The sequence below is a fragment of the Camellia sinensis genome, chromosome 1 (assembly GCF_055761805.1).
Source record: "Camellia sinensis isolate YWXY chromosome 1, ASM5576180v1, whole genome shotgun sequence".
Lineage (NCBI taxonomy): Eukaryota > Viridiplantae > Streptophyta > Magnoliopsida > Ericales > Theaceae > Camellia > Camellia sinensis.
In genome coordinates, this window is record NC_138961.1 from 190,798,559 (window position 1) to 190,825,951 (window position 27,393).

Consider the following 27,393-nt stretch of genomic DNA (forward strand, 5'->3'; position numbering starts at 1 on the left):
ATCCAACCTTAACCCATTATTTTAATTAATTATTTTAAAATAAATAAATAAAATAAAGAACTAACACACAAAAAACTTAAATTTACCATTTTAAGCATACATAAATGTATATATATATATATACTGACCTAGCTTCATTGTGAAGACCTGTCTGAAGAGTAAAGCGAAGAAGAAAGAGTTGAGAGATCGAAGGAACCCAAACAGCCAGAGATCCTTGGAGATTGTATACCCACCATTTTCTTGAAACCCAGTATGACAAAATGAGAGAGAAAACAAGGGACAAAAGGGGGAAATGTAGAGAGAGAGAGAGAGAGAGATGGATCTGTGTTGAATGAAGAAAATGTCACATACAAGCTGTGAATGAATGGAAAAAGAGAGAAAGGAATGGATGAAATGAGAATTGAATGCCAATAAAAGGGAATCACTTTCAAGAAATAGAGACGAGCTTTGATTCCTTTTTTTTGTTTCTTTAATGGGTTTATCAACATTTATTTTGACATTTTATTACACTCTTTATCACATCACATGGGTTTTGATGATGTTTTGTGTTTTTCTTTTAATTTTATATAATTTTTTTTTAGGATATAATGTAATTTAACATAATATAAAATTTTCATGAAAAGATGGTTGTTCGGTTTTGTTGTTGTTTTGTTGTTGTTATTTGTCTGCACACTCTGTTCTGATCCATCTGCAAACCACTCTTTTGGAGTGGAAAGTGAAAATTGGGATGAGATTCTCTCTCTCTCTGCACAGTTTGAACTCGTGATTCTGTGGCAGTGCATATTCCGATGATTTAAAAATAACAGTTCATAGGTAATTTTTGTAATAGGAAAATGTTATAAATTTTAAATTTTTTATTAAATAAATAATTAAATATTTTATATGGGTGTGGGTTTATGTCAAATATTTAGTTATTTATTTGATAAAAAATTTGATATTCCTCGTATTACTTTATAAGAAAATTGTGTCACATCTATGTTTGATTTATATGCACATAAACTTAAGAAATTTACATAGTCCTCGTTTGACATAAGTTAAACAGGAGTTTTTTTTGTTAAAATAGTCAAAAAAAACAAAATATGTTTTTTAATCCAATGGAACAAAATGTCACATCCAAACCATAATCATTTCGGTAACGTTTGGTAGAATTTTCTAAATATGATTTGAGAATAGAGTTGTATTTTGAGTTTGTGAGTTTTAGAATTACGATTTGAGAGTGAAAAATTTGTTTGGTTGTGAGTTTTGAAGGAAATTCTGAGTTTTTAAAATTAGAAAAGTTATTTAATTAAAAAATTTATAACTCATAAGCAAACACACAATCCAATATCCTATTCAAAGCTCATATAAAAATTAAAAAAATTTCGAAAATATTTTTTATTTACAACATAAAAATAACATGTACCCAAGAAGGAAAAAAAAAAATGAACACTGTTCCGGTCAACCGGTCGAACGTTCGAGGGACATCCTATAGTACAACCAGATTAGTCAAATTTTTCTGCTTGAAAAGGAGTTTTCAAAAGTATGTGTGAAATTATAATTTGAAAGTTCAAAAAAAACACTACACTCAAATGAGTGGGTGAAAATGTGTTGGGAACACATAGCCAAACACAACCTTTATTTTTTATTTCACAAAAGTCAAAAAAATTCAAAAAACTTATTCCAAACAAGATTTTTTTAGCCCCAAGTTAAAATAGTCAAAAAATCAACCCACATCCTAAACGAACCCTAATGAAGTTTGAACTTGTATTTCACTTTTATCCTTAGCCCTCGTTTGGCATAAGCTAAACAAGGGTTTTTTAGATAAAATAATTACAAAAAGGCAAGATAGGTTTTTTAGTCAAATAAGACAAAATGTTACATTTAAACTGTAATTATTTCATTTTCTCTCACAAAAGTCAAAAAAACCAAAAAGTCTATCCCAAACAAAAATTTTTAGTCCCAGGCTAAAATAGTTGAAAAATTAAAAAGCCAACCCACATTCCAAATGAACGTGGTCTAAATTTGTACATTTTTATAGTGGAACATGCCTATTGGCAAGTTTTTTTCAAATTAAAATTGTATGTTTTTATAATTTATGGATCCCACATCAATTGATGATGTTTCAAATTTTTAATCGCATAATAAATTATTTATTTTATTAATAAATTATTATTTTAATCAATAATTCAAGTAATTTTTTTGTTATATGAAAGAATAATTAAAAATTTTATTTTTTTATTAATTCTGTTAAATAAAAAATTTTGATAAAAAAATATTTATACTTTTTAAAATTACAATAGACGACTTGCATTTTAAATAAATTTTAAAAAATATATTTATATTATTCCTAAAATACAATGAAATTGTGTGATTATATAAGGATAAATTGGCCTTATATCTACCTTGAAATATGCATATAACATTATAACATAAAAATGGCCAAAACGACGTCGTTTTGGCCATTTGAGCTACTTTTGAGCCACAAAATTTGAGCTACGTAGCATTGTCGTTTTTGAAAAATTAAGTTTGAGTATAAATTATTTTAGTAATTTTTTGATTTTTTATAAAATGATATATAGAAAAGTAAAGACAGTGATATAACAACTTATAATGAATTTTTGACTAAAATACTTAGTTCTCAAACGAGACCTTAATAATATTATTATTAATGTTTGTGTGTGTGTGTGTGTGTGTCTTTATGTGTTTTATTGTTTAAATTTGAAAATGTTTTAATTTTAACTTTATATTTATATTTTTAATAAAATATATACATTTAGAATCATTTTTTTTCCCCTTAAAGTTAAGCAAGACCTGAATATGAAATTTTGTAAAAGACAACAAAAAAAAATCAAAAATCAAAAATCAAAAATTTCAAGGATCACATAACAGTTAGATATAACTATTTAGGACAATAAGATTTTACTAAGGTCTTGTTTGGGAAGACGGTTGGATTAAAATAACTCATTAAAAAAATTAGTTAAAATAGTTAATAAAATAAAATATCGCATTCAATACATAATCATTTTATTTTTTCTTTCACAACTATCAAATCAACTACAAAAAAAAAAAAAATTAACTTTCTAAATACAATAATTTTAGCCAAGCGAAAATAGCTAAAAAGTTAAATAGTCAACTTTCCAAACAAAGCCTATGAGCATTATTACCTTTTATATTCCATTTTTAATTCCATTGGTCAATATAATTGCACAAACTTAATAATTTCACATCATTAGATTTGATTTTTGAAATTAAATGAGCATTTTCAACCTAAAATGTGTTTGGTAATGTTTACGTTTTCAGTTTATATTTACAAAAATTTTATAAACTGGTTTTTGTTTATTTTTTGTTTATTTTTAGAGAAACATAAACTACAAACGCGTTTGGTAATTGACAAAATGTTTAAAAAAAATTTAAAATATAAAAAAGAGTGAGAAATGGCGAGTGGGGGCAAGTGGTGGCGGAAGACGGTAGTGCAAAGTGGTGACAGTGGGTGGTGGGTGGTGGTGGGTGATGGTGGCGGGTGGTAGCGAGTTGGTGGTGGTGGTGGTGACGGGTGGTGGATGGTGGTGGCAGGTGGGTGGTGGTGGCGGGTAGGTGGTGGTGAGTGGGTGGGTGACGGTAGTGGCGGAAGACGGTGATGGAAAGTGGTGACGGTGGATGGTGGGTAGTTGGTGGTGGTGGGTGGGTGGGTGATGGTAGCGAGTGGAGTGGTGGTGGTGGTGGTGGTGGCAGGTAGGTGGTGAGTGGATGGGTGACGGTGGCGGGTGGTGCTAGGTGGTGGCGGGTGGTGATGGTGGGTGGGTGGGTGACGGTGGCGGGTGGTGAGTGGTAACGAGTGGGTGGTAGTGGTAAAGGTGGCGGGTGGTGGATGGTGGTGGCAGGTGGGTGGCGGATGGCGGGTGGTGACGGGTGATGGTGGGTGGTGGGTGACAATGGCGGGTGGTGGCGGTGGTGGTGGCGGTGACGGGTGGTAGGTGGTGGTGGTAGGTGAATGGCGGATGGCCGACGGTGGCGGGTAGGTGGCGGATGGTGGTGGTGGGTGGGTGACGGTGGCGGGTGATAGGTGGTAACGAGTGGGTGGTGGTGGTGGGTGGCGGGTGGTGGTGGCAGGTGGGTGGGTAGTGGGTGATGGTAGTGGTGGTGGTGGTGGGTGGTAGGTAGTAGCGGCGGGTGAGTGATGGGTGGCTGGTGGTGGCAGGTGGTGGATGGTGGTGGTGGCAGGTGGGTGGTGAGTGGTGGCGGCAAGTAGGTGGTGGTGGCGGGCGGTGGATGGTAGTGGTGAGTGGTGGGTGGTGGCGGGTGGATGGCAGGTGGGTGGTGGGTGGTGGGTAGTGGGTAGTGGTGGTGGTGGTGGCGGCGGAAGACGGTGGTGGAAAATGGTGGCGGGTGGTGGCTAGTGTTGGGTGGCAAAAAAAAAAAAAACTGAAAACTCAAAATGGAAACACATTTTTTGTGTTTTCATTTTTTGGCTAAATTTATAAACTGAGACCACTGATTTATAAATCAAAAATTTTACCAAACAAGTTTTTATTTGAGTTTTTAAAATTTTTGTTAATATAAACAGAAAACTGAAAACATAAGTGTTACCAAACGGCACCTATTGTTTGGGATAGCTATTTTTTTTTTTTTTTTTTTTAAGATGGAGGGATAGCTAGAGTTTACTTTGCTTTTTAAACTTAATAATTTCACACCAGGACTTTATTAAATGATGATGATTTGAGCATTTTCAACTAGAAAATGATGATTTTAAAATAGTAAAATATAAATTGGATTAGTCATACAAAGCAACTTCGTCATTGCATGAGTTTCTTGAATTTCAAGAGAAACTGTGGTAAATTATTAATAATTGACAATCATAGGGGCAGGACAATAAAATGTGCCAACATAACAACATTTTTCCATTTTCTTTCAACAACTGGATTACTTTAACACAAATAAACTAGAAAGAATTCTTTTAGTTGTAGCCTACAAATTGCCTTATTTTCATATTTAGTAATTTTTTTTAATATAAATTTTAAAGAGTGCTGTTATTAGCACTCCATAAATTATTTTAAACCCTTTTAATTTTTAAACTTTTTTTTATTACCATAATAATCTCAAATAAAATTATTAAAAATGACATCATTAATTTCGGGGCACCCCCATCTCACAATTAAACCTACACACCTACTACATCATGAATTAGAATTTATGAGAGCACTCACCTCCACCACCACCCATCCATCTTCCCTAAATCTCTCATTCAAAACCTATCTACCCTCAAAACTTTGAAAATCCTTTAGTGGCAATATTCCGGCGGTAATACTGGCAACCATTTGATTACCTACACTTCTCCGGCAATGGCAATATTCCAACGGTAACAGTGACAACCCTTTGGCGGAATACAAGCCCGAACATTACTTGTTTGAGACGGCGCTCCCGAACAAATAAGTGATGTTCACGAAAGGTTCGAATATAAAAATTTCTTAACGCATTAAACAGTTAAAATTGTTAATGCTTACAAAAATTTTCATTTTTTCAAGTTTAGGAATACAGATCCGAACATTACTTATTTGTTCGGGAAAGTATTCCTGAACAAATAAGTAATGTTCAAGAATGCAAGTCTGAACACAGAAATTTCTTTACACATTGAATGGTCAAAATTTTTAATACTTCCAAAAATTATCGAAAGTAGCCCAAATCTATTATCAAGTTCAAAAATTATTCTTTCATCGCATAACTTTGATAATATTACAATATAATTTTCTGCTGAACTCACAATTTTATAATATCTACCAACCAAACCAATTATTATAATTTTTTTTTTCTGCAAGAGAATAAATTATTACAAAAAAATTAAGAAATTATGTGTGTATATATATATATATATATATAGAGAGAGCACATATCAACTGTAAGATTGGTGGATAAGACAATAGAGACGGTAATCACATTGACTTCTTTTTGATAGATTTTGTTAGAATTTTTTGGAAGGGAGATTTTTTTTTAGTGTGTAAATATTCATTCAATAAGTAGAATGTTTTCATAAAGACAATTTTGATATTATTTGAAAAGAAAAAATAAATTTTGAAGACCCAAAGAAATGAAACGTCCAAAATAATTCAGAATGCTAATAACACCACTCATTTTTAATCTGTCTAGACTGGCAAATTTAAAAGTACTGATTTTTTTTTTTTTTTTTTTTTGAAAATGCAGAGTGGATATTTTATTTCAAATTTGAAAAAATTCACTAAAAATAAAAGTTAACCCAAATAAGTTAGGCAGCTCATGATTTGGTAAATCTTTGAATAAACTAACTTCATGTCCAATGCATGTGAGAATTTACTGGTATTTTAAAAAACGAGTGAGTCTAAAATATCAAATTCTAAAACTTCCAAGGATAAGACTATTTGTAAAACTGCAATAATAAAATGAGATAAATTGCTCTTCACACCAGCGGCTCTATTTGTAAACATCACAAACTTGAGGCCAATTTCCGAGTGACGAGGACCGAAAAACAATCCTAAAATACTTTACCAACGTCGTAATGTCAGCATAAACATCACGTTACAAAGTACAAATTTAAAAATAAAATTACATGATTACATCCCTACACTACAATACAACAAAACAAGATCAGGAGTTGGGTTGAGTCTCGAATCATCACGATGTATAAAAGTACAGCTGCACAGAGAGTAACAGTCCACACAAAAATAAAAAGTTATTCAGCAGCCAAAAGCATGATGGAAGAGCATGTGTTCATTAGAGCGATTAATATGACACCACAGCAACAAAACATGATCAACAGTTGGGGGTGAATCTTGAAAAGCGATGCGTAATAATACAAATGCAGAAATTAATAACAGTTCAGATAAACGTTATTCACCAGCGAAAAAGTATCCTCAAAGCTGATGCAGAACAAGGAAGCTTTCTTCCCAATTTCATTTGCTATTCTTCTTCTTTAACTGAGGCCTGTGGTGGATCAAGCAAACAAAACAAAAAAATAGTTGGATTCAGCAGATTAATTCCTAGTCAGATTCGGCGAATCCAAGGTGTTGTTTGACAAAACAACTTTGTTAGTTTTCTGTTTATATATATATATGGGAAACTTTAAAAACAATGACCAAAAATCAGTTGGTGTATAAAAAATTTCGAAAACAAAAATAAATAAACATGTTGGTGAATTGCCAGAGGTGGTGGGCAGAATGCTGTCGAAGGTCATGGGCAGTGACCAGAGTTCATTGGGGCTCATCGGCAGTCAGCTGGCCGAGCAACCGATGGTGCAAGAGGTGGTTGGAGGGGCACTGGGTGGTGGGAGAGGGACGAGAGAGTGAAAAAACACCTTTTTTGTTTCCAAAATTTTAAAATTAATTCACTTTTTTAAAAATGAAAATAATATACCAAACAGTTTTTTATTCTAGTTTCGCAACAAAAAAATGCAAAATGAAAACAGAAAACAGAAGGGTTACCAAACAAGGCCAGCAGTAGACCCCCAACCTAAAGAACACACCCAAACTGGAGTCATAAATGGCATAAAAAGCATCTTATTCTCTTTTATTACACACTGCAAATTCGCAAGAGGCATAAAAAGCATCGTATTTTCTCACTTTACATAAATCAAATTTAGAAAATCTTAATATAATTGTACAAATTCAGCTAGAAACTCCAAAAAGTAATCACAGCATATAATCCCCAACAAGATCATGAGACCCACAATGGGCCGTACCAGTGATATTTGGAGACATGCCAAGCATTTCAACTTAGAAGTAGAAATTTTTCTAAGAGGATGATCAAACAACTAGTTAGAGTTATCAACCTCATTTATACTACTTTCTTCATCAAATATAATGAGATTACTAGAGGAGATTGAGTGGCGATCTTAGGCCATCATTCAATTTATCAGCAGATGTAGAGACATTTTCTTTACATTGCGAATCCACTAACGAATTAAACAATTCAAAGAAAGATGCACGGCAGGATTTCAAATTTCAACCTGTAGGAAAAGTGACTCTGGGGGGGTGTAGATGAGGACAAGGTAATCTTCTAACATCTTACTGGAGTTTCATCTGTCTATTAATGTTAACCCTCTAACAATTGATGTTTAATAATTGAATAATATCTATTAATTATTAACTTTTGACAAACCAATATCTTTCTTATCAAGTAAAAGTAAAAATATTAAAAAGCACCAAGGGCGCACACCCATGTACAAAAATATATGCATCACCTATACATTAAAAACCCATTTTAAGGCTCTAGACTTTTAGGTTTTACTTGACTAGACAAACCAAAAAAGTAAGAATTTTTTTTAAATAATTAAAAAAATCCCACTAAAGACAAAAACAAAAATAAAAAGTCGGCTTTCTTGGTTTTTTCTTTTTTGGGGGAGGGGGGGGTGTCTATGCTGAGTTTTTTTTGAATTTTTTAACTTTTTAGATTCTTTTTCACTAGACGGATCGGAAAAGTAAAAAATAAAAAATAGACACAAATTAGAAAAACAATTACTAAAGACAAAAAGTTCAAAAAACAAGTGAATTTTTTAGCTGGTTGCCAAATGAGCTCTAAATAGAACATGCACCAAAAGCTTTTACTTAACACAACTTTTCAAATCAAAAAACTGCAGGTAAGAACAGATCCATCAACCAACTTTAGTAGAATATGGTTTCAGTTCCAATTCAAATATGTATACATATATATTTGTTGTTAAAAGACAGAAACGATCTTTAAATTTGAATAGAAAAAGGGGGAAACAATTATCACCAAAAGTTAAATTTTTAACAAAATGGAACACTTTCTGGTCCTTTATAGAAAGGGTTCATTGGCTTTTGTTAAAAATGTATGACTAATCATACTCTAAAAGCATGCAGAAAAGGGTATGATACAACAAGATAATCCTTTTCCAATTTGTAAGTTTGTGTTTTATTTTTCAAATTTTAAATTAAATTAATCTAGTTTAATAAGCCAATAACGATGCTTTATCAATCTCATTACATTTATGGAGTCAAAATGATGTCCCATCACAGTTCAAACTAGTGACATGGATCCTATTCACGCTTTCTACAACAATTTAGATGCACATGGACATTGTTTTCAGGATTCATCAGTCCACTAGGACAACAACACATGGTATACAACTACAACCGAGATGAGAATTCGACAGTGCTGCAACTAAGAACCAACATAATCTATTTCTCATAACTTACCTAGTAATTGTCTCCAACTCCTCCACGGCAAGTTTCATTGCATGAAGACTCATTTTCTTCACCTGATTCAAAGGCCCAAATGTTTAGCACTTGCACAACAAAAATCTTACAGAATACAGGTCTCTTATACAGATACTTCCTATCCTTATCCTACATTTCACAGTGCAACAATTGCAATCCTACACCAAAACACTAAGCTGAATGGGGATATATATATATACGTGTGTATATATCATATGTAACTGAATAGGGATAGAGTGAGAAGTCTAGATATTTCAAAATGATGGAGAAGGATAGTAGATTTCAAATTATATATACGTATAATATATAATGATACACCATGTACAAACAAATTTGCATTTTGATTAGCCGTATGATGATTTGAGCTTCACTCTCAAGCTTTCCAACCGTCACATTGAATGACCCAAAATTGACTTACCGAGTTTGAGAACGAAAGTCAATTTACCTGATTTTGAGGAAAGCTATTTTTTTACAAAAATATTTTTCATAGATTTTGTTCAACCAAACAGAATAATTGAGTAAAATATTTTACCTCGAATCAAACAAAGCCTAGGTTGAAACTAATATTGTAATCATTCACCAACCAATAATTCAGATTGTAATCATTCCCCAACCAATAATTCAGAATATTTTCCAAATACAGAGAGAGTATCATTAAAACAAACAGTCAAACTGAAACCAGCAATCACCTAGCAAGATTGCATAGATTTGATTTGTTTACTTCTTAATGCTCTTACTTAAATTACAGAAAGCAGCAATGTCAAATGACACAAGTGATCAAGTGGACAAAAATACATTTAACTCAATACATTACATGGAGTGAGAATAAACTGGAGATTCTGATTGCAGAATTAACTCCAAAGTCAACCACTTTGATAAAGAGAAATGAGTATCATGAAACCATTAAAGCCCAATACTGGATTGTACAGGAAATGGCATTGAAAACATGGAAATATGAAAATATACCGAAAACCATCAAAGAGTTCAACAGACAGAAATGAGATGGTATACCTCCAACTTGTCTTCCTTAGCCCTATGATTATTTGGAAGTACACGGAATTCCTCTGTCAAACGGACACACTCATGAACATTTTCAGGTGACACAAAGTCGAGGGCAACCTTTATACACGACTGTAAAAAAACATTAGAAAATCATTTCTGAAATGACACAACACAAAAACATTCATAGATCACCAGCAAAGTATTAGAAAGAAAATAGCTATCACTTCAGCTTACCTCGGTAAAATATATATATATATATATATAGAACAATAAAAACAAAAGTTTGCCTAGGAAAGTACTCAACTTGAACTCTGGTCACATACGCAACACAGACACACATCAAATCACCACACAGCCACGATGACAGGAATTTTTAAAAAAATATAAGACACATGTGGGAGACAAGTGCACCATATATAGCTTTATATATTTATTATGTATCATATATACTAATATTTCATTCAAAGACGATACAAAAAAATACAATATAACATTAATTTCTAAAGTTTACAGGAGAGATTTATAAGTATAAATATGCATTGTTTTTCTTTTGACATTAGATCCCAAGTTATTTGATTTCATGGATACAAAGTGATATTATCAGCTCCAGTGTTTAAACCTACTGGCAGTGTCTGAACCCAATATGATCACCTTGCTCATGTTGGATAGCTTGATATACATTATTTGACCAATCCAAACAGCATAAACTTATGGGACTAGTGGTGACCTAACAATCAAAGCCCCCTAACGATCAGACATCATTTCTCAGTCGCCCCATAGTTAACTTGCCACACATCATCTCCTTAGTTGCAAAACCTAGCTAGAGCTGTCTCAGTCGCCAACATAGATAAAAGTCTCTCCAATTTTTGAACCCAGTTGACGAACCCAGTCAATGTTTTTGACCGTTGTCAATAGCAGCCTGTCATCATCACATACACTATTGCACAATTCCTCTCGGTTTTGTCAACCCTTCTCTTGTTAGAAGTATATTTTGCTTCATCGTTGAAGTCCCACAACCTATGAATCACAGATACTTCTAAAAGAGTCATATCCATATCATACCCGAATCGGATACCAATGCTCCTTGGGATACTTGCAGATACATATCAAATACTTCCTGAACATTTCCAATACTTTATGTTAATTTTGATAAGTATCAGATACTTTTCAGACACTCTTAAGTCACATATCCAAAAATGGTAATAATTTTTCATATTACAAGAGTATAATTGCAAGAATTAAAAAAAAAAAAAAAAAAAAAAAGTTTTTCAATATTTTCTTATAATTTACCAAAGAAGAAAAGAGTAAGATTAAAATAGTACTCTACTTTTTCAGATTTTATCAAATTAAAGTATGCATTGGGGAAAAAAGGGGAAATTGACTATTGACTCTAAAACTAATATCTCATCCCTAAAAAAGGATTTCTCACTATAGTTTGAGCTCATGTATAATATATTTCTAAAAATTATTAAAAAAATTCAACATATCCAAGTTCGTACCTTTTTTAAAAAAAATAAATATGGATTTTGTCATATTGCCATATCCATATTGTATCATATTAGTATCCCTTATCTGTAGCCCACAACCATTTCTCTATCACTACATCTTTGATTTCTTCGCAAATTTTCGTTTGACATCTCCATGACCCTTTGAGATAATCGGGGTATCTCTCATCAAAGTTTATCGCAACCAAGCAATTGCAACTTTTGTTTGTCGCAACAGAGTCATATGCAACAACATTGCTGACCCACTTAAAGATTAAAACCAACCTACAAACACTCAACCCAACCTAAACCCTTTATAATCAGATATCTACAAATGCTTTTCTTCCACCAATGGTTCTTTGTTTTTATTCCCACTATGTCCGAGGTCATGTAGCAACCCATCAGTATTCGTCTGAATGAGAATAATTACTCTTATTGGTCCAATGTCGCAAGGAATTTTTGACTATGTAAAGGAAAGTGGGGTTATGTGACATGTTCAGTAGTTAAGCCCATCGATCCTAGGTTTAAAGGATTTGAGAAATCTACAACAACATGGGATATTGAAAATGCTCAAGTGCTTACTTAGTCCACAACCCCGTCGAGAAAGTACTAGTTTGAACTTTTCTATGTATGACACAACAAAGAAGGTATGAGGCTATTTGAAAAACATAGTATCAGCTCAAGTTAGGGGAGGTTTTAGGTTCAAGTGTCTTTGTTTGTGCTTGCTTCACATTTGCATTTTGTTTCTCTCTATGTATGTCTTCTCTGCATGCAAGAAGAGATTGCACGAAGGAGGATGTTGGATGGCTTAGTACACATTGTAGGACCTATTTCCTAACAACTTGAGATTTTGAGCCTTGTGGTGATCTAATAACTTACGCCTATGCTGTGTATTGAAATTTAAGAGACAAGATCTTTGTCGTGTTAGGGCTCTAGGGATCGTTGGAAACCAGACTCTCAAATTCACAACTATGGTTAGATCTATGTTACGTTGTCAATGGTTTAATAACAAGTGCCAGTGTTTCATAGGTTGAAGACAAAAATCCAAGCAACTACTCAAGAAAGGTACAGGAACACTCACTTTTTTCATCAGATAGCTAATACTCATAGGAGTAACTTCACCAACAAGATTCTAATGATTAAATCTTATATTCAAAAAAGGAAATCAAGAGTGGTATTGCAAGTTTTAAAGGGGGGATCTGTTTAGATTCTATGAATTGGAGACCTAAATTAGATGGGATATTGCTTAGCCATCTCTGCCAAAGAGCGTTGTTTTACAACAGAGGTTATTGTAGCTTTCAAGTCCCTTAATGGAGATAAGGCTACAAATCCAAATTGGAGGACTCTTGCTTTTTCTCACTCTTGAATTTTTTTGTAACATCTAAAACATGTATTGTAAACAAATATTGAATTTTATGTTGGTTTTAAGGCTAGAGAATGGAGAGTTTTCATCTAGTGAAAAAATTTCACTCATGGTTAATAAAATCGCGATCCGGATCGTAGGAGCCTACTGTGAAGCTAAGTCCCACGTCGCATGTGTACTAAAGTAATATGAAGTATATAAGCGTGAGGGCACCTTCATCTTAATAGTTAGTTTTTGGGGTTGAGTTCTACCTATGACCATGTAACATGGTATCAGAGCCGGAGTATCAAGGATGGGTAGGGTGCGTGCCATTGGCATGCACTGCGCAAATGCTGCCAAGTGAGCACGCTGAGCATGAGGAAGGGTGTGAAGCGAAATCCCATATCTCCTGAATACTAAAATAATATAAGGTATATAAGTGTGAGAGTACCCTTACCTTAATACCTATTGTTTGGAGTTTAGTTCTACGCAAGATCGTATAGCATAGTGTTAGATATCTTGATATACATTGTTGGCCCCACTTCCTAATAGCTTAAGCTTTTGGAAAAATTAATGACTTAACATGGTGGCAGAGCTCTAGCAAAAGGAGATCTTGGGTTCAAGTTTCTCCAATTACGTTCGGCCCCCGTTTGCATTCGTTCTCTTGTTTGCATTCTTTCCTTGTTTGCATTATTGTAGGATCAGTGTTATAACAGGATCGTATGGGATCATATAAGATCATAGTAGAATTGCTAGATTTGTGATTTTTCACGTTATTTTTAATATATATCATCCTAATTTATATTTTTACCATATTTTTAATAAAAAGTAAAATCTTACGATCCTCGATCCTATCCTACAATCCAATCCATGAGACTCTCTCATTAATCCTACGTAAGATCCCGATTTTAACAACCGTATTTTCACTATCTAGGATAATTAAAAATGATATTAAAATGGATAATTCATAACAATAAAACAAACATAATTCAATATACGTTGGTAGTACAATCATTACAATGATATTCATACAAGTTACACAACAATAATGCAAGTAGTGAGTCTAGTCATTTATATTACATGGAACATGCTCTAATATAGTATTAAACTACTAACTTGGGAACTACTAAGTACTAACAAACTAACCTACCAACAACACTTCCCTCTTTGATGTTCACATATCAAACCCAAAAAATATGAAGGATGTGCGACTCCCACTCGTCATCATCAGATCCAAAAAGAAAGGCTTAGAGAATGTTGGTAACCCTCGCTCATGTTGTCATCATCATCATCATAAGTTTGTTGATGTTCAAAAAGTAGTTCGAGTTTGCAAATCCACTATTAGGAATGGCAATGGGGGCCAATGGGGTGGATATTAATTCCCCATCCCCATTCCCCTATAATAAATTTTCCCCATTCTCCATTCCCCATTCCCCATGGGTACCACCCTCCCCATTTTTTAATGGGTATGGATTTTCCCCAACCCACTTTAATCCCCATTTTTATTTTTTATATTTAATGTTAACAATCACTTTTTTTTTTTTTTTTTTTTTTTTTTTTTTTTTTTTTTTAAGGTTCACAACAAAAACTAAATATGCCTTCAATCTTTTTTCTTTCTTTTTAAATATATTTAATGTTAACAATTTTTTTTTTATTTATTTTTTATTTTTTATTTATTTTTAAGGTTCACAACAAAAGTTAAATATACCTTCAATCTTTTTTCTTTCTTTTTTAATATATTTAATGTTAACAATTTTTATTTATTTATTTATTTATTTATTTATTTTTTTAAGGTTCACAACAAAAGTTAAATATAACTTCAATCTTTTTTCTTTCTTTTTTAATATATTTAATGTTAACAACCTTCTTGTTTTTCTTTTGTCTTTTTTTTTTTATAAAGGTTTTAGCTAAATATACCTTCAATCTTTTTTCTTTCTTTTTTAATATATTTAATGTTAACAACTTATTTTTTTATTTTATTTTTTATTTTTTTAAGGTTCACAACAAAAGCTAAATATACATTCAATCTTATTTTATTTTATTTGATTCAACAACAAAATCAAATACAAATTAATTAATTAATTAAAAAGTTTGTTTTATAATAATCAAATATATAATTTTGAGAAAATCAAAAAGTTTGTTTGAAGAAAGTGTTATAAGACTCATATTAAATTGCATCAGGGCATAAACAAGGAATTGTTAGCCACGGACAATTTAGACATTAAACCATCTTTCTCTTAGCAAATTTAAACAATTCATTTTAATTTATCCAAAATCTAATTATACCTTTAACAAATCTGAACCACTCATTTTAAGATATCTATGCATTACCACACCCAATCCATCCTCCATCTTCTTCCTTTAGTCCCCCACGAATTTTGTTGTTTGTTACTTTTAAAAAACAAAAAATATTTTTTCAATTAAATTTTTACTAATTTCACAACACCATCACCACTATTCTCACTTTCACTGTCACACTACCATCACCATAGCCACTACCATCATCACTGCCGCCATCACCCCACCACTATGTAACAATTTCTACTTTCACCTTCGTTCCATCACCACCACCACCAAATATAAAAAAAATATATTTTGAATTTTTTTTATAAAAAATATTTTTCATTAAAAAATATTTTCTATCTAAATAAATGAAGCATAACATTGGGAAACAAGTTGATTTCAGTTAAATCTGTTCATAACTAAGAAAAATTCTTTTAATTTAAAAAAAATTATTTAGTATGACTTTGTATCCCCTTTTTGTTTTTCTAGCAAATAAATCTATGTACCCATCATTTCTAACCAACCACAACTCATGCTTGTTTTGATTCTCTACAATTTCCTTATTTTCAAATACATTCATATATATATATATATATATATATATTGTATAAATTGTGTGATAACATAAAACAAATAGATTCATACTCGTTAATTGAAATTTCAGAACAAGCAAACCATTCTGAAAATTACAATACACAACAAAATAAAATAACATAGAAAAGCAAACCGAAACCTACACTAGACAATGTCCTTAATTTTTTTTAAATAAATTTAAAAAATTCTAGATATGCATAAAATTTGACAAGAATAATGTGACAATGTTAATTAATGTGTATTTCATTTTATTGTTGAGCCAAATAAAATAAAATAAGATTGAATGTATAGCTTTGGTTGTGAATCTTAAAAAAAAAAAAAAAAATGGTTGTGAACCTTAAAAAAAAAAGAAAAAAAATATATATATATTTAGCTTTGGTTATGAATCTTAAAAAAAAAAAAAAATGGTTGTGAACCTTAAAAAAAATTAAAAAAAGGAAAAAAAATTAAATGTATATTTAGCTTTTGTTGTGAATCTTAAAAATTAAAAAAAAAATGGTTGTGAACCTTAAAAATAAAATAAAAAAAGATTGGAGGTATATTTAGCTTTGGTTGTGGATCTTAAAAAAAAAAAAAAAAAAAAAAATTGGTTGTGAACCTGAAAAAATAAATAAATAAAAAAAAGAAAAAAGATTGAATGTATATTTAGTTTTAGTTGTGAATCTTAAAAAAAAAAAAAAAAAAAAAAAAAAAAAAAAAAAAAAAACATATGGGGAAATTAGTGGGTACCCATCCCCAACCCATCCCCTGTGGATATTTAAAGAATATCACCTACCCTACCCAATGGATAAGAAAAAGAGGGGAAAACCCATGTATTTGGGTTGGGTCTCCATGGATACCCACAGGGTAGGGTATCCATTGCCATCCCTATCCACTATTGATTCTACTACAACCATCAACACTACCACTGGAATTTTTTGGATGTTGACAAACATAACCATAAGAAATGGGTAGCACAAGTATACCATATCCATAGCTTTGAGGTGGAAAAAAAGCTATAGGAGGTAGTTGGTAGTAGTAGGATGGTGGTGGAGATAGTATAGAGCTAGAGGCACATGAGGTTTTGGATATAGGTAGGTAGGTAAAGTTGAGTAATCCCAGTGTTTTTTAAGGCGAAAAGCGAACCGAGGCGACAAGGTCTCCTAACGCCTAAGCGCGAGGCGACGAGGCGAGGCGAGGCGAGACGACCAAAAATGATATTTTTTAAAAATAAATTGTATAGACAAAAATACAAATATTTTCAAGAACCATCATGCAGTTATCATTCCAAATACTAAATATCCATAAACAAGCAATTCAATGTTTCAGCATCAAGAAATTAAAGAACATATTTTAACAATATTAAAGAACATAAAGAAATTAAAATAGTTGAAATTAATTGAATTAAAATAATTAATTGAATAACCAGGAAATTAAAATAACTAGAAAATTAATTGAATTAAAATAAACAAATTAATTGAAATTAATTGAATTAATTGAATTAAAATAATTAATTGAATAACCAGGAAATTAATTGAATTAAAATAAACAAATTAATTGAATTAAAATAATTAATTGAATAACCAGGAAATTAAAATAACTAAGAAATTAATTGAATTCATTGAATTAAAATAAACAAATTAATTGAATTAAAATAATTAATTGAATAACTAGGAAATTAAAATAACTAGGAAATTAATTGAATTAATTGAAATGTTAACACAGAAAAAAAATAATTGAATTAATTGAAAAAAAAATTTAATTTTAAAATAATTGAATTAAGGAAAATTTACCCATAAGTCCTAGTTTCTGAAAAGTTGAACCATTTAGTCCTAAAAGTTTTCTTATGCTCCATTTAGTCCCATTTGCACATCAATTTAATGTTCGAAACATTAATCTGATGTTCGAAATCTAATATTCGAAACATTAATTAATTTTTGCGAATTAACAATTAATTTAAAAAAATAATTGAATTAATTTTAACACTGGGTTCAACAGTGAACCCAAGTAAAGTCGAAGGGAAGCAGAAAAAAATGAACAAAGGAAGAACAGGGGGGAAGAAGGGGGGTCCGACAGTGAACCCAGGTGGAGTCGAAGGGAAGAAGAAGAAGAAGGAACTCACCTGTAACGACGTCCGAAGAAGGAAGACGAAGACCCAGGAGGTGAAGTCGACTTCGGTATGCCTTTCAATGTCGACCCAGGAGGTGAACTCAACTGTAACGACTGCGATCTAGGGTTTGGACTTCACATTTAGTAGAAAGCAACTATAAAAGTAATTAACTTTGTCGATGAAGGGCCCAGATGAGTCGAACGAGTTGATGAAGGGCCCAGATGACTTAAACTGAAATCAGGCAAAAAACAGGCGAAGCGTCGCTTCGTTTCGCCGCACGCTTCATCGCCTAAGCCTCGCTTCAGGCGCTTCTTCATCGCCTCACCATTTTGCCTCGCCTCAGGGTGCGTGAAGCGCTAAAGCCTCGCCTCGCCTCGCTTAGCACTTAGGCTCGCCTCTGATAACACTGAGTAATCCAATTAGATTCTCTAATTCCAAGCTCTCCTAAATGTATCATTTGATGAATGACGACGACGTCTCCTCATATCAGCTATATTAGTATGTTGTGGAAATTATTGCACTTCACCAATTTCTTCATTATCACCAAAGCTATGCATCCCAAAGGTGAACTGCTTCTATCACCATGTCCAGACACTCCAATTTCATGTTGGCCACCACAAGCATTGCCCCCTCATCAAAGAGTGAATTGGTATCATTGTGTGACTACAACTACGTGGACTCAAACCATCATCAGATCCACTTGCAGAAGGACAAGAATGTTGCACATTCCCTTGTGCCTGACTAGTTGCATCATCGTGATCATCATCATTAAGGATTAGTTAATCATAATTGTCTTGCCCATCTAATATTGGCTGTTCTCTCTTTTAACCACAAGCTAATGGCTCATCTTCTTCAAAAATATAATCCAAGTTGATTGGATAAAATGAGCCTCTGTCACTTTGGCTTCTCCTTGTGGCATGCCTGATCTTCAGCCTCGTTGTAATAAACGTAGACATGCTCTTTTAATTTTTTATATTTCAACCTATTCCTTGTGTTTGTACAAAAAGCTCCGATTTTGCTCAAAATTAGAGGATGATGTAGTTTGGCTCAACACTTTGCAATTCTTTGAAGCTCAGAAGCATATGTGCCATAATGAATCCACCATTCAGCTACATTACATGGGGAAACCAACAATTAAAATTTGCAATAAGTAATATAAAACTTGAAAGATTAAATAAATTTGTGCAATATCCAATTACCAGGATTAGAATGTTGCACCGCCTTCGAAGTTATTATTACATTACCAAATGAATCTGGTTTATCCCGAAACAGTAAAATCTACAAATTTACCAAGTAATGCAAATATTTTTACTAAATAATATTATTCAAAATTGTAATACATAATAAAATTATCAACTTACTTGATAAATGGCTCTAATTTGATTATCAATGTTAGACTCCAACCTCCAATAATCTTCTTAATGGAAGAGGATCATTTCCAGCACTTTCATCCAACACTTGATCTAAAGGCCACAATTTAATACTAGTCATTGTCATATTTTGTGGCGTCTAGATCAAGTGTTGGATGGTGGCTGGATGGTGGAGGATCCGAATCCATTCTTAGCACCATCCACGACTTCCATATGGTTAGAAAGAGTTCCACCATATTGGAATTGGGAATTGAGAAAATAACCTACCAAGTATTTCATAACGTATTGAATAAATGTGAATACTCACCAGCTGCATGTAAATCAAGATGTAGCTAAAAACTCCACCTTTTATCAATGAAAACTACTATAGACCTAGCAGAAAGGAGCCCAGGTTTCGCTCAGGCAATTTTTAGCGCTCCTCGGCAACTTTCTAGCAAGAAGTAAAAACACTTCCAAAGTGTAGATTTGGGAGGGCTTTGAGAGTTTCTCCCCCGAATTCTAGCATAGATTTTTGGATTTTCAACACCCACAATGGTCCCCTCTTCTTTCAATCCTCCTCCCTTACTATTGTGGGTGTTCTTCTTGAACGTTGGCTTCTGACAGTAACCAATCTACAAGAAGGCAACGGCGGCAGCGGCGAAATTGAGCAACGACAACAACAGCAAAATTGAGCAACGGCGGCAGGGACAACATCAATGACGATGGTGGGACTGAGTTCTTTTTAATTGTAGATCTTGTTTTCCAAACCACATCTTTGAGTAGATAGTGGTTTTCCCTCACTGCTGCTAGTTTTTCGGCAGCTTTTATTGTTTGTTGTTGTAGTTTCAATAGGTTTTCTTGTTTGGTCCTTTGTTGTTTTCTTTTTTGCTATGTATGATGTTAACTTTAATTTTAATATAACTGCTTTTTAACTTTTATAAAAAAAATGATCTTCCAATAATCTTTATAATACTGTCAGTCTCTTTAAATGACATGTTTTGCCATATCCATAGCTTCATATAGAAAGCCCATGGTAGGCTTCTCATCTCCATCTACTAGTGGAAGTACCCTGACAAGAGGTTCTTACACTTTCATAAGTTCCTTCTTTATTCCAAAATTCTTGCTCAAGTATTATCTTTCTTACTTCATGTCCCTTTCCTCTCTATTTATTTGCCTATTTAAAGATTCTTCACCCAATAGAGTTGAACATATCTTTCAAGGCAATCTTATGTCACACAATATTTCCCAACATAATAAAATTTGTGCAAAAACTTATGATGGTGGGCTGTAATAATTCTCTACCATTGGTAAATTGCTTCATTAAATAAACAAGCCAAGTAGAGTTATAAATAAAACTTGTGATTGTCTTCCATCATCCAACACTTTCGCCACACTCTTTTACTTTCCAGTGTCAGGTAACATAAGATCAATGCAATGTGTTACACATGCTGTACGACACAAATTCAACCCCTTCAACATAAGCTTCTTACCTGCAAGTTTCATTGCAGGTTCATTATCTATTACAACTTGGACCACATATTTCTCTCCAATTTCTTCAATAACCTTGTCCATTAAACCAAAATAATAATCTGCATACCTTCTAGGTACATCTGTGGCATCCATAGACTTATGAAAAACTGTTCCCCGATTGACATAAACTAGGAAATTGATTATATGCTTCCTAGTAGGCCCTATCCATTCTTCACACATTATAGATACCGCTCTCTCCTCCTAAATAGGCATATGGGATTCAATCCATTTCTTTAACATGTCACTAATTGAGCAAATATACTTTGGTCACCTCATATGGAGTTGGGGGTTCTACATTTGGTACAACTTCTCTAGCAACATCCAACATTGGTTCAAACGAAGGATTAAGAACTACATTTGCAGATATTCAAATGTATATGATGACTTGGCTCACTGTCCCACAGAAACTTTGCTCTCAAAGTGTTCATCGTTGTTGTAGGGAGCTTTGGCTGCTTGGAAGTTTTACTCCAATGCAAGACTAAATCAATTGTGTCTAATCTTGCTTTTCGTGAGTTTCGATCAGTCCACTTACTATTACGAGTACTCCTCGTCTCCCGAACACTAGCAGATCGACGTCCCATAGTAGCTCAAGGTGATCCTGTCAATTCGGATGAGCTGCCCCTACTTCATACATCACTCCAGCATATGCTCTACACCTTTATTTTTCTTCCCATTCCTTCCGATCCCTTAGACTTGCCTGTATTGCCATTGTTAACTCAAGATCAGTGTCATCACTAGCAACAGTAATACCTTCAAAATCAGCATATTCTTCGTTGTCAACATCATCATCACTACCATATTGTTCTTGAGAAACTCTAATATGTTCTGCTACTTCATCCTTTTCACCCCTTCAATTTTTTTTCCTTGTAGGCCAAGAGGTGTTTCATCATTGTTTCTCTAATTTCTGCTGTAACATTGGGACATGGTAGAACATGCCCTTCAAAATGAGTTGATTGTTGCTTTCATCTAGTGATTCCACCTATAATAAACCCGTCACACACCTAACTTGCAATACAATTTATGCCTATTATCTGGCATTGGATCTGCAAAACTCCATCGAATATCACCACCAAATGTTTCCCCTGATGTCCTAGTTACTCTGCAATTACATTCACAATTCTCAAGAAAATTACTCAAATTAAATTGAGAGTATCACACAACCACTCATTGCCCATTGAGTCACTGATGGTAGAAAAATTAGAACAAATTATAAAACTTAATAGATCTCAAAGACTCAAAACAAATGCCGACTGACCCACACGGGTCTCAACCTGTAGTAATTAATTACGAACTCAATAAGGGAAAAAAATAAAAACTTAACAAGGTGGCATTCAATCAATCCATTTCTCTGATAATATGATAAAAACCAAAATAGAGTAGGAGCAGCAGTGCTTCCAACCCATATGATGTTAATTTATTATATTAAAACAAAAAAAGAGTTGGACAACCCAACTAGAACAGCCGTTCGGTCATCCGAGACCCACCGACCCAACAAAGCAGCAGAGAAGACAATGAAATAGCAAAAAAATTGACAAAACATTTTACCAAAGCGATCAATCACCGATTCACACAACCCAGTCGTCAAATCTTGCAAAGCTTCAATCCTACTATTTTGTCACATTCAACAGTAGTAGAGCAAGCTTCAATCTTTTTCGAATATTCAACCCCAACTGAAAATCAACCTTCGATCTTCCTCCAAATGCGTAGATATAGGTTTTTACTTGAAGAAGAGAGGAAATCTGGGTGGGCCAAGAAAATTACAAAGCTACACAGTGAATCTATGGAGTCAGGTTTGCTTTTTTGCCGTCATAATGATTAATGTATGTTTGTCGAGCGTTACACAAAACAAAAAGCTAACGTTACGTCATGATTCATAACAGTAACAGGACAATAACGGCAGCTTCCGGTGTGAATTTTTTTTTAACACTTGCAATGCTATGCGCATCCGAAACGTAGACTTCATTTTCTGTTATGTAATGGTCGTTCTGTTACGTAACACCCATTGTTTTAAACCCTGCAACCAGCCAACCGTCTCTAAAATCTCTCAACCACCAAGTCTCAGGTCAACCCAGCTAAAAAGGAAGAGCTGAGATGTAATCCCAAGTGTTCCACTGTTTACACCCAACAATACTCGCCAAGGGCCCCACATGGGGCCCCTAAATCACCAGAAAGAGAGAAGATTTCCCCAACTTTGGTTTCAAGCCTGAAACAGTCTCAAAGCAAAAGAATAACACAGCAGAGAGATAGCCCAACTGTTGAGCCTCAACCCACAAAAAATGGTACCATCTCCAGAGAGGAGATCGTAAACTACTAAGGATGAACTGCATAGTTGTCTAACAACGAAGTTTTCTTAGAAATGTCCATGCTTTTTAAGATCAAATACCAATCATTAAAATATAAATAAATAAACACAATGGCCCTGTTTTTTTTCCAGACTAGGTTGGATGGGATTATTGAGTAAGGGGATTACTAGTGTGGTTGGTATTAAGTTGCAGATATAAGATAAATTGGGTTTGTTTGTACACTAGTGTAATAGTATTAATTGGTTGGGATTAAATCTATGAAATTATGTAAAAGTTCTCATTATATAAAATGTGACTATTGTTTTTGTAAAATGGGGAGCAATGAGATCTTTTCACCTCCAATCTCATGGGATTGAATTAGCAAACCCAAGTCCCCCATAGGATTGCTAGTCCCCTACTTGGAGGGGTTTCATAGTCCCATGGGACTCTTAATCTCGTGGCAGCTTTCCAAAACAAACATGATTTTTGTGGGTCCCAATCCCACACTTCATCTCTGAAAACAAGTTCCTTTCCTATATGGCTGTATTAGGTTTTGATTAGATACCCAAAATACACTACCTGCTAGAGTGGTGTTTAGATTTCTTTTTTCTTAACGACTCTTATTTTCTTGACATTATAATGCTTTTGGGTTTGATTAGCATACAGTAGCGAATTGTTTTGTTTCATGTGCAAAACTCCAGTAGGCTAGTTCACAGCATAATCTACACCAGCTTATGAAAACAGGTCAAACATAAAAGCACAGTAGATAGATGTGATGTGGCATTATAATGAAAACCTAAACACCATTCTCTTGCTGACATTTCCACCTAACCTCCAATTTCTTATCAATTAAATTCAGTAATATACTGTTAACTTGATAATATAAAGCAGAAAACACAGCACTCTGTGATGGAATATCAATAACCCACACAGTAGTAACAAGTTCAAAACATATTTCTAGACTGGGGCAATAGGCATAAAAGAAAACCCACTTGGACAATCTATTTTACCTGCAGATTCCTAACTTGATGGGGACAGCCAGCCGGTATAAAAACTGCATCCCCTAGTTTTTGCACAAAAGTCCATGGTTCAATTCCTACAACACAAACAAAAGCTTACATGATCAAAGGAACTGCAATTATAAATCGAATACCCGCATTGAAAAAACTAAAAACCAACCATATTCCTCCTTGAGCCTCCTTTTATGTTCTAGCGTCAAATAAAATGTTTGGTCATGAATAGGGTGAACAACCTGTAACGTCATTATCACAAAAATAAAAAATAAAATACTGTAAACTAAAAAGAATAATAAAATGCTAAATTGAAAAGGTCAATGTTAACAGGGAGTATTAAGAACAATTCTTCCCCAATAATGAAACAGCTGAACAAACCATGCAGAAGAACACACATTTGACACCAACTATCTGTGCATTTTTCTAGTGAACACAATCCATGCATTTCATCTCCTAGTTTTCGAAGTTCAGCAATTCTATTTATTACCATTTGCCAGATGTATCTTAAACCAACTAATAGTCTCTCCAAACTAAGAATTTTAGGTGCATCAAGACACAACAAAGAAAATGATATCAGTGATTGCTTTTAAAAGCACTGAAAGATTTTATAATGATGCTCTACAGTAGTAACATTCATCCAAGAGAATAGATTTTAGGTATACAAGAATCGCTTTCAACAATTCCTTCCCTACCTTTTCAAAATGATTGCTCTAGTCATGTTTGGTTTGGTTTTCTGACATTTAATTCATAAATATTTTTTAAAAAACTAAAATTTGATTTGGTGCAATAAATAAATAACACTTATCATTTTTATATAATTTTACTTTTTGGAAGGCCAAAACTAATTTTAAAAAATTTAAAAATATCTTTTTGATATTTAATTTTATCAAATTAGTTTTATTTTTTCCAAAAAAATTTTGAATTTTTTTTTCTGAAAAACAAACCAAACATTTCAACCCTTAGAATTCTGGGGAAGAAAAAGGACAATTTCATGAAGAAAAAGCATTTTAGTGGAAACAGCTCAAGATAAATGCATTTCATTGAGGTGAGACTAGGTGCAAGTGGGCATTTTGTCCCATGTCGCAGCTTTCACTTGCACTGGACACAGACACTTCCATCTCCATGAAAATTGCAATTATTTTAAGCCGTTCCTACTGAAACACAATTTCCCCTACTTTCATTTCAACAGGTCAGCAACATATTTCACTTGAACAGTAGATAAGAATAATTAATTAGCCAATGGATAATACAGTTAGAAACTAAGAAATAACACAAAACATGTAATACTAATGGTAAACATTTGCATGCGCCAGAAAGTCAAGCTATCGATTGATAAGGTTTCTGCTGTGAAATTTGCAATCATTTTCTAGCCATTTAATATTTACATAAGTAAAAGTCAGGTATTCAACACATTTTTCTCTTTCTAACTAACCTGGTAGATTCAAACTTCAAATTTGCACTATTTCCCAAGTGAAAAGGACATAAAGGGAGGAGGAAGGAGGAACTTCAAGGAGTGGCACTTGTTTAGCCATCAATTATTTGCATGTGCCAGAATGTCAAGCCATTGATCGATAGATTTTCAGCTGTGAAATTTGTAATAATTTTCTAGCCATTTAATATTTATAAAAGCCAGGTATTTCACACATTCTTCTCTCTCTACCTAACCTGGCAGATTCAAACTTCAAATTTACACTATTGCCAATGTGAAAAGGACATGGAGGGGGGAGGAAGGAGGAACTTCAAGTGCTACCCATTTAGGGGGGTGCAAGAGGAAAGAACTTTTACATCTATTGCCATTTTCAGGTGCTCTCCTACAACAACCCATTCCTTTCTAATATAATATGGCCTTTCTATATTTCAAAAATATAACATGATGTAAGGTTATGGATATTACTGGAATGTTTATAACCTGCTGCAATGGAGAACAATAAATATGCCTGAATTCCTTGAAGTGTTTCCTTAGATATTCCTGCAACTTAGGAACATCTTGTCTCCGGAAGATGTCCCAGACAGCACCTCCGTCTGCATTTTCAAATCCATCTAAATCCTTTCCCAAAACTGCAGGGCCACCATTCTTCATGATATCATCTCGATCCACTTTTGCCTCTCCACTTGTTTCAGAAGCTTCAGCCTCATTAGTAAATTCTTGTGCATCAGAAACATCAGTTTCACCATTTCCCCAGATAAAATCCCTGTGACTTTCTTCACCACTGCCAGTTTTTCCTATTATTGGAGGTTCTGTAATAGCATTTTCAGCCGTCAACTTCTTACACTTCCTAGACAAACCTGCATGCAATTTCCCTCTCTTCCTCTTACCCTGAAAACCTTTCTTTCTCCTTCCATTTCTGTCAGTCTCACCATCGCAACTTTTCTCTTCAGATAGTATATCAGAACAACATTCTTTATCTTGTTTGTCTAACACAACTTCATTTAATTCATTACCAGTGGTTCCATAGCAATTATTATATGCTTCATCCGCACTGCATGTCTCAGCAATTTTAGCTTCAGTTTTGTTTTGAGTTCCAAAAGCACTTAAAGGGGCACATCCATTTGCATTTTCTCTACCTTCAGCAATTTCATTCACTTTCTCTCCATCAGCCACACCTTCTGAACTGACCTCCACCTTAACTACAGTATTTAGCATGTTTCCACTTGAGTGGGTATAAGAAACATTCATGCCTTTGGCTTCTTCATTCACACCCGGAAAATCTTCTGACTTAGACATTAATGAATAATCTTGCATGTTCAACCCAGACACGCCATTTTCACCATGTTGCTGACAAGCTGCATTAACAATTCCTTCGGCAGTTGGATCGCCCTTTTCGACACCATCAACATACTGTTTTATATTTGCAGGCAAACCTTGATCCCTACCACCATCTAAGGTCGAAACTTGCAAACAGCTAGATGCCTCAGCAGTAAAATTTGTGTCCAACTTAATTTCAGAGGAAAATGAAATGTCCTTCTCCATAGATGGCAACAGAGGCTTCTCCTCAACTATTTGGTCCAATATCTGACTATTTTTAATAAATTCCCTTTGATCCTGGGCATTGTGCTTTTTCTTTAACTTCTGCACTTTGGTAAGCTGTTCCCGAGAAAGGATCACTGCGTTAGTATGCGTCAAGATATTCACCTGAAACAGCAAGTTCAAATATTTGTTAACCGCATTAAATATATATATATAATTAAAAACCCTTATTATGATGACGTTAAGCATAAAGAAGAAAACCTTAAGTTGGTAGG

At 33.6% G+C, this 27,393-nt stretch overlaps 2 protein-coding genes across 12 annotated transcripts in view; both read right to left on the reverse strand.

Moving 5' to 3' along the window:
• The window catches only part of LOC114317077 (uncharacterized), a 38,517-nt gene extending 37,949 nt beyond the window's left edge, over positions 1–568 (reverse strand). For 2 of the 7 annotated variants that reach the window (XM_028263768.2, XM_082923644.1), the window contains exon 1: positions 129–568. In XM_028263768.2, coding sequence (XP_028119569.2) covers positions 129–138 — 10 coding nt within the window. In that variant the 5' untranslated portion in view covers positions 139–568. The remainder of the gene's footprint in view (positions 1–128) is intronic. The other 5 variants (XM_082923634.1, XM_082923640.1, XM_028263770.2 and 2 more) reach the window with 4 other exon arrangements.
• Positions 569–6,367: 5,799 nt separating this feature from the next.
• Positions 6,368–27,393, reverse strand: part of LOC114317079 (lysine-specific demethylase JMJ27) — a 29,670-nt gene continuing 8,644 nt past the window's right edge. Inside the window, exons 8-16 of one of the 5 annotated variants that reach the window (XM_082923610.1) lie at positions 26,060–27,283; positions 24,317–24,389; positions 24,148–24,233; positions 19,176–19,254; positions 17,989–19,085; positions 10,194–10,313; positions 9,162–9,223; positions 6,845–6,930; positions 6,368–6,642 (exon numbers count right to left, since the gene is read on the reverse strand). In XM_082923610.1, the coding sequence (XP_082779736.1) occupies positions 19,024–19,085; positions 19,176–19,254; positions 24,148–24,233; positions 24,317–24,389; positions 26,060–27,283 (1,524 nt within the window). In that variant the 3' untranslated portion in view covers positions 6,368–6,642; positions 6,845–6,930; positions 9,162–9,223; positions 10,194–10,313; positions 17,989–19,023. Of the gene's footprint in view, positions 6,643–6,844; positions 6,931–9,161; positions 9,224–10,193; positions 10,314–11,246; positions 11,302–17,988; positions 19,086–19,175; positions 19,255–24,147; positions 24,234–24,316; positions 24,390–25,582; positions 27,284–27,393 lie in introns of all 5 variants that reach the window. The other 4 variants (XM_082923613.1, XM_082923615.1, XM_028263773.2 and 1 more) reach the window with 4 other exon arrangements.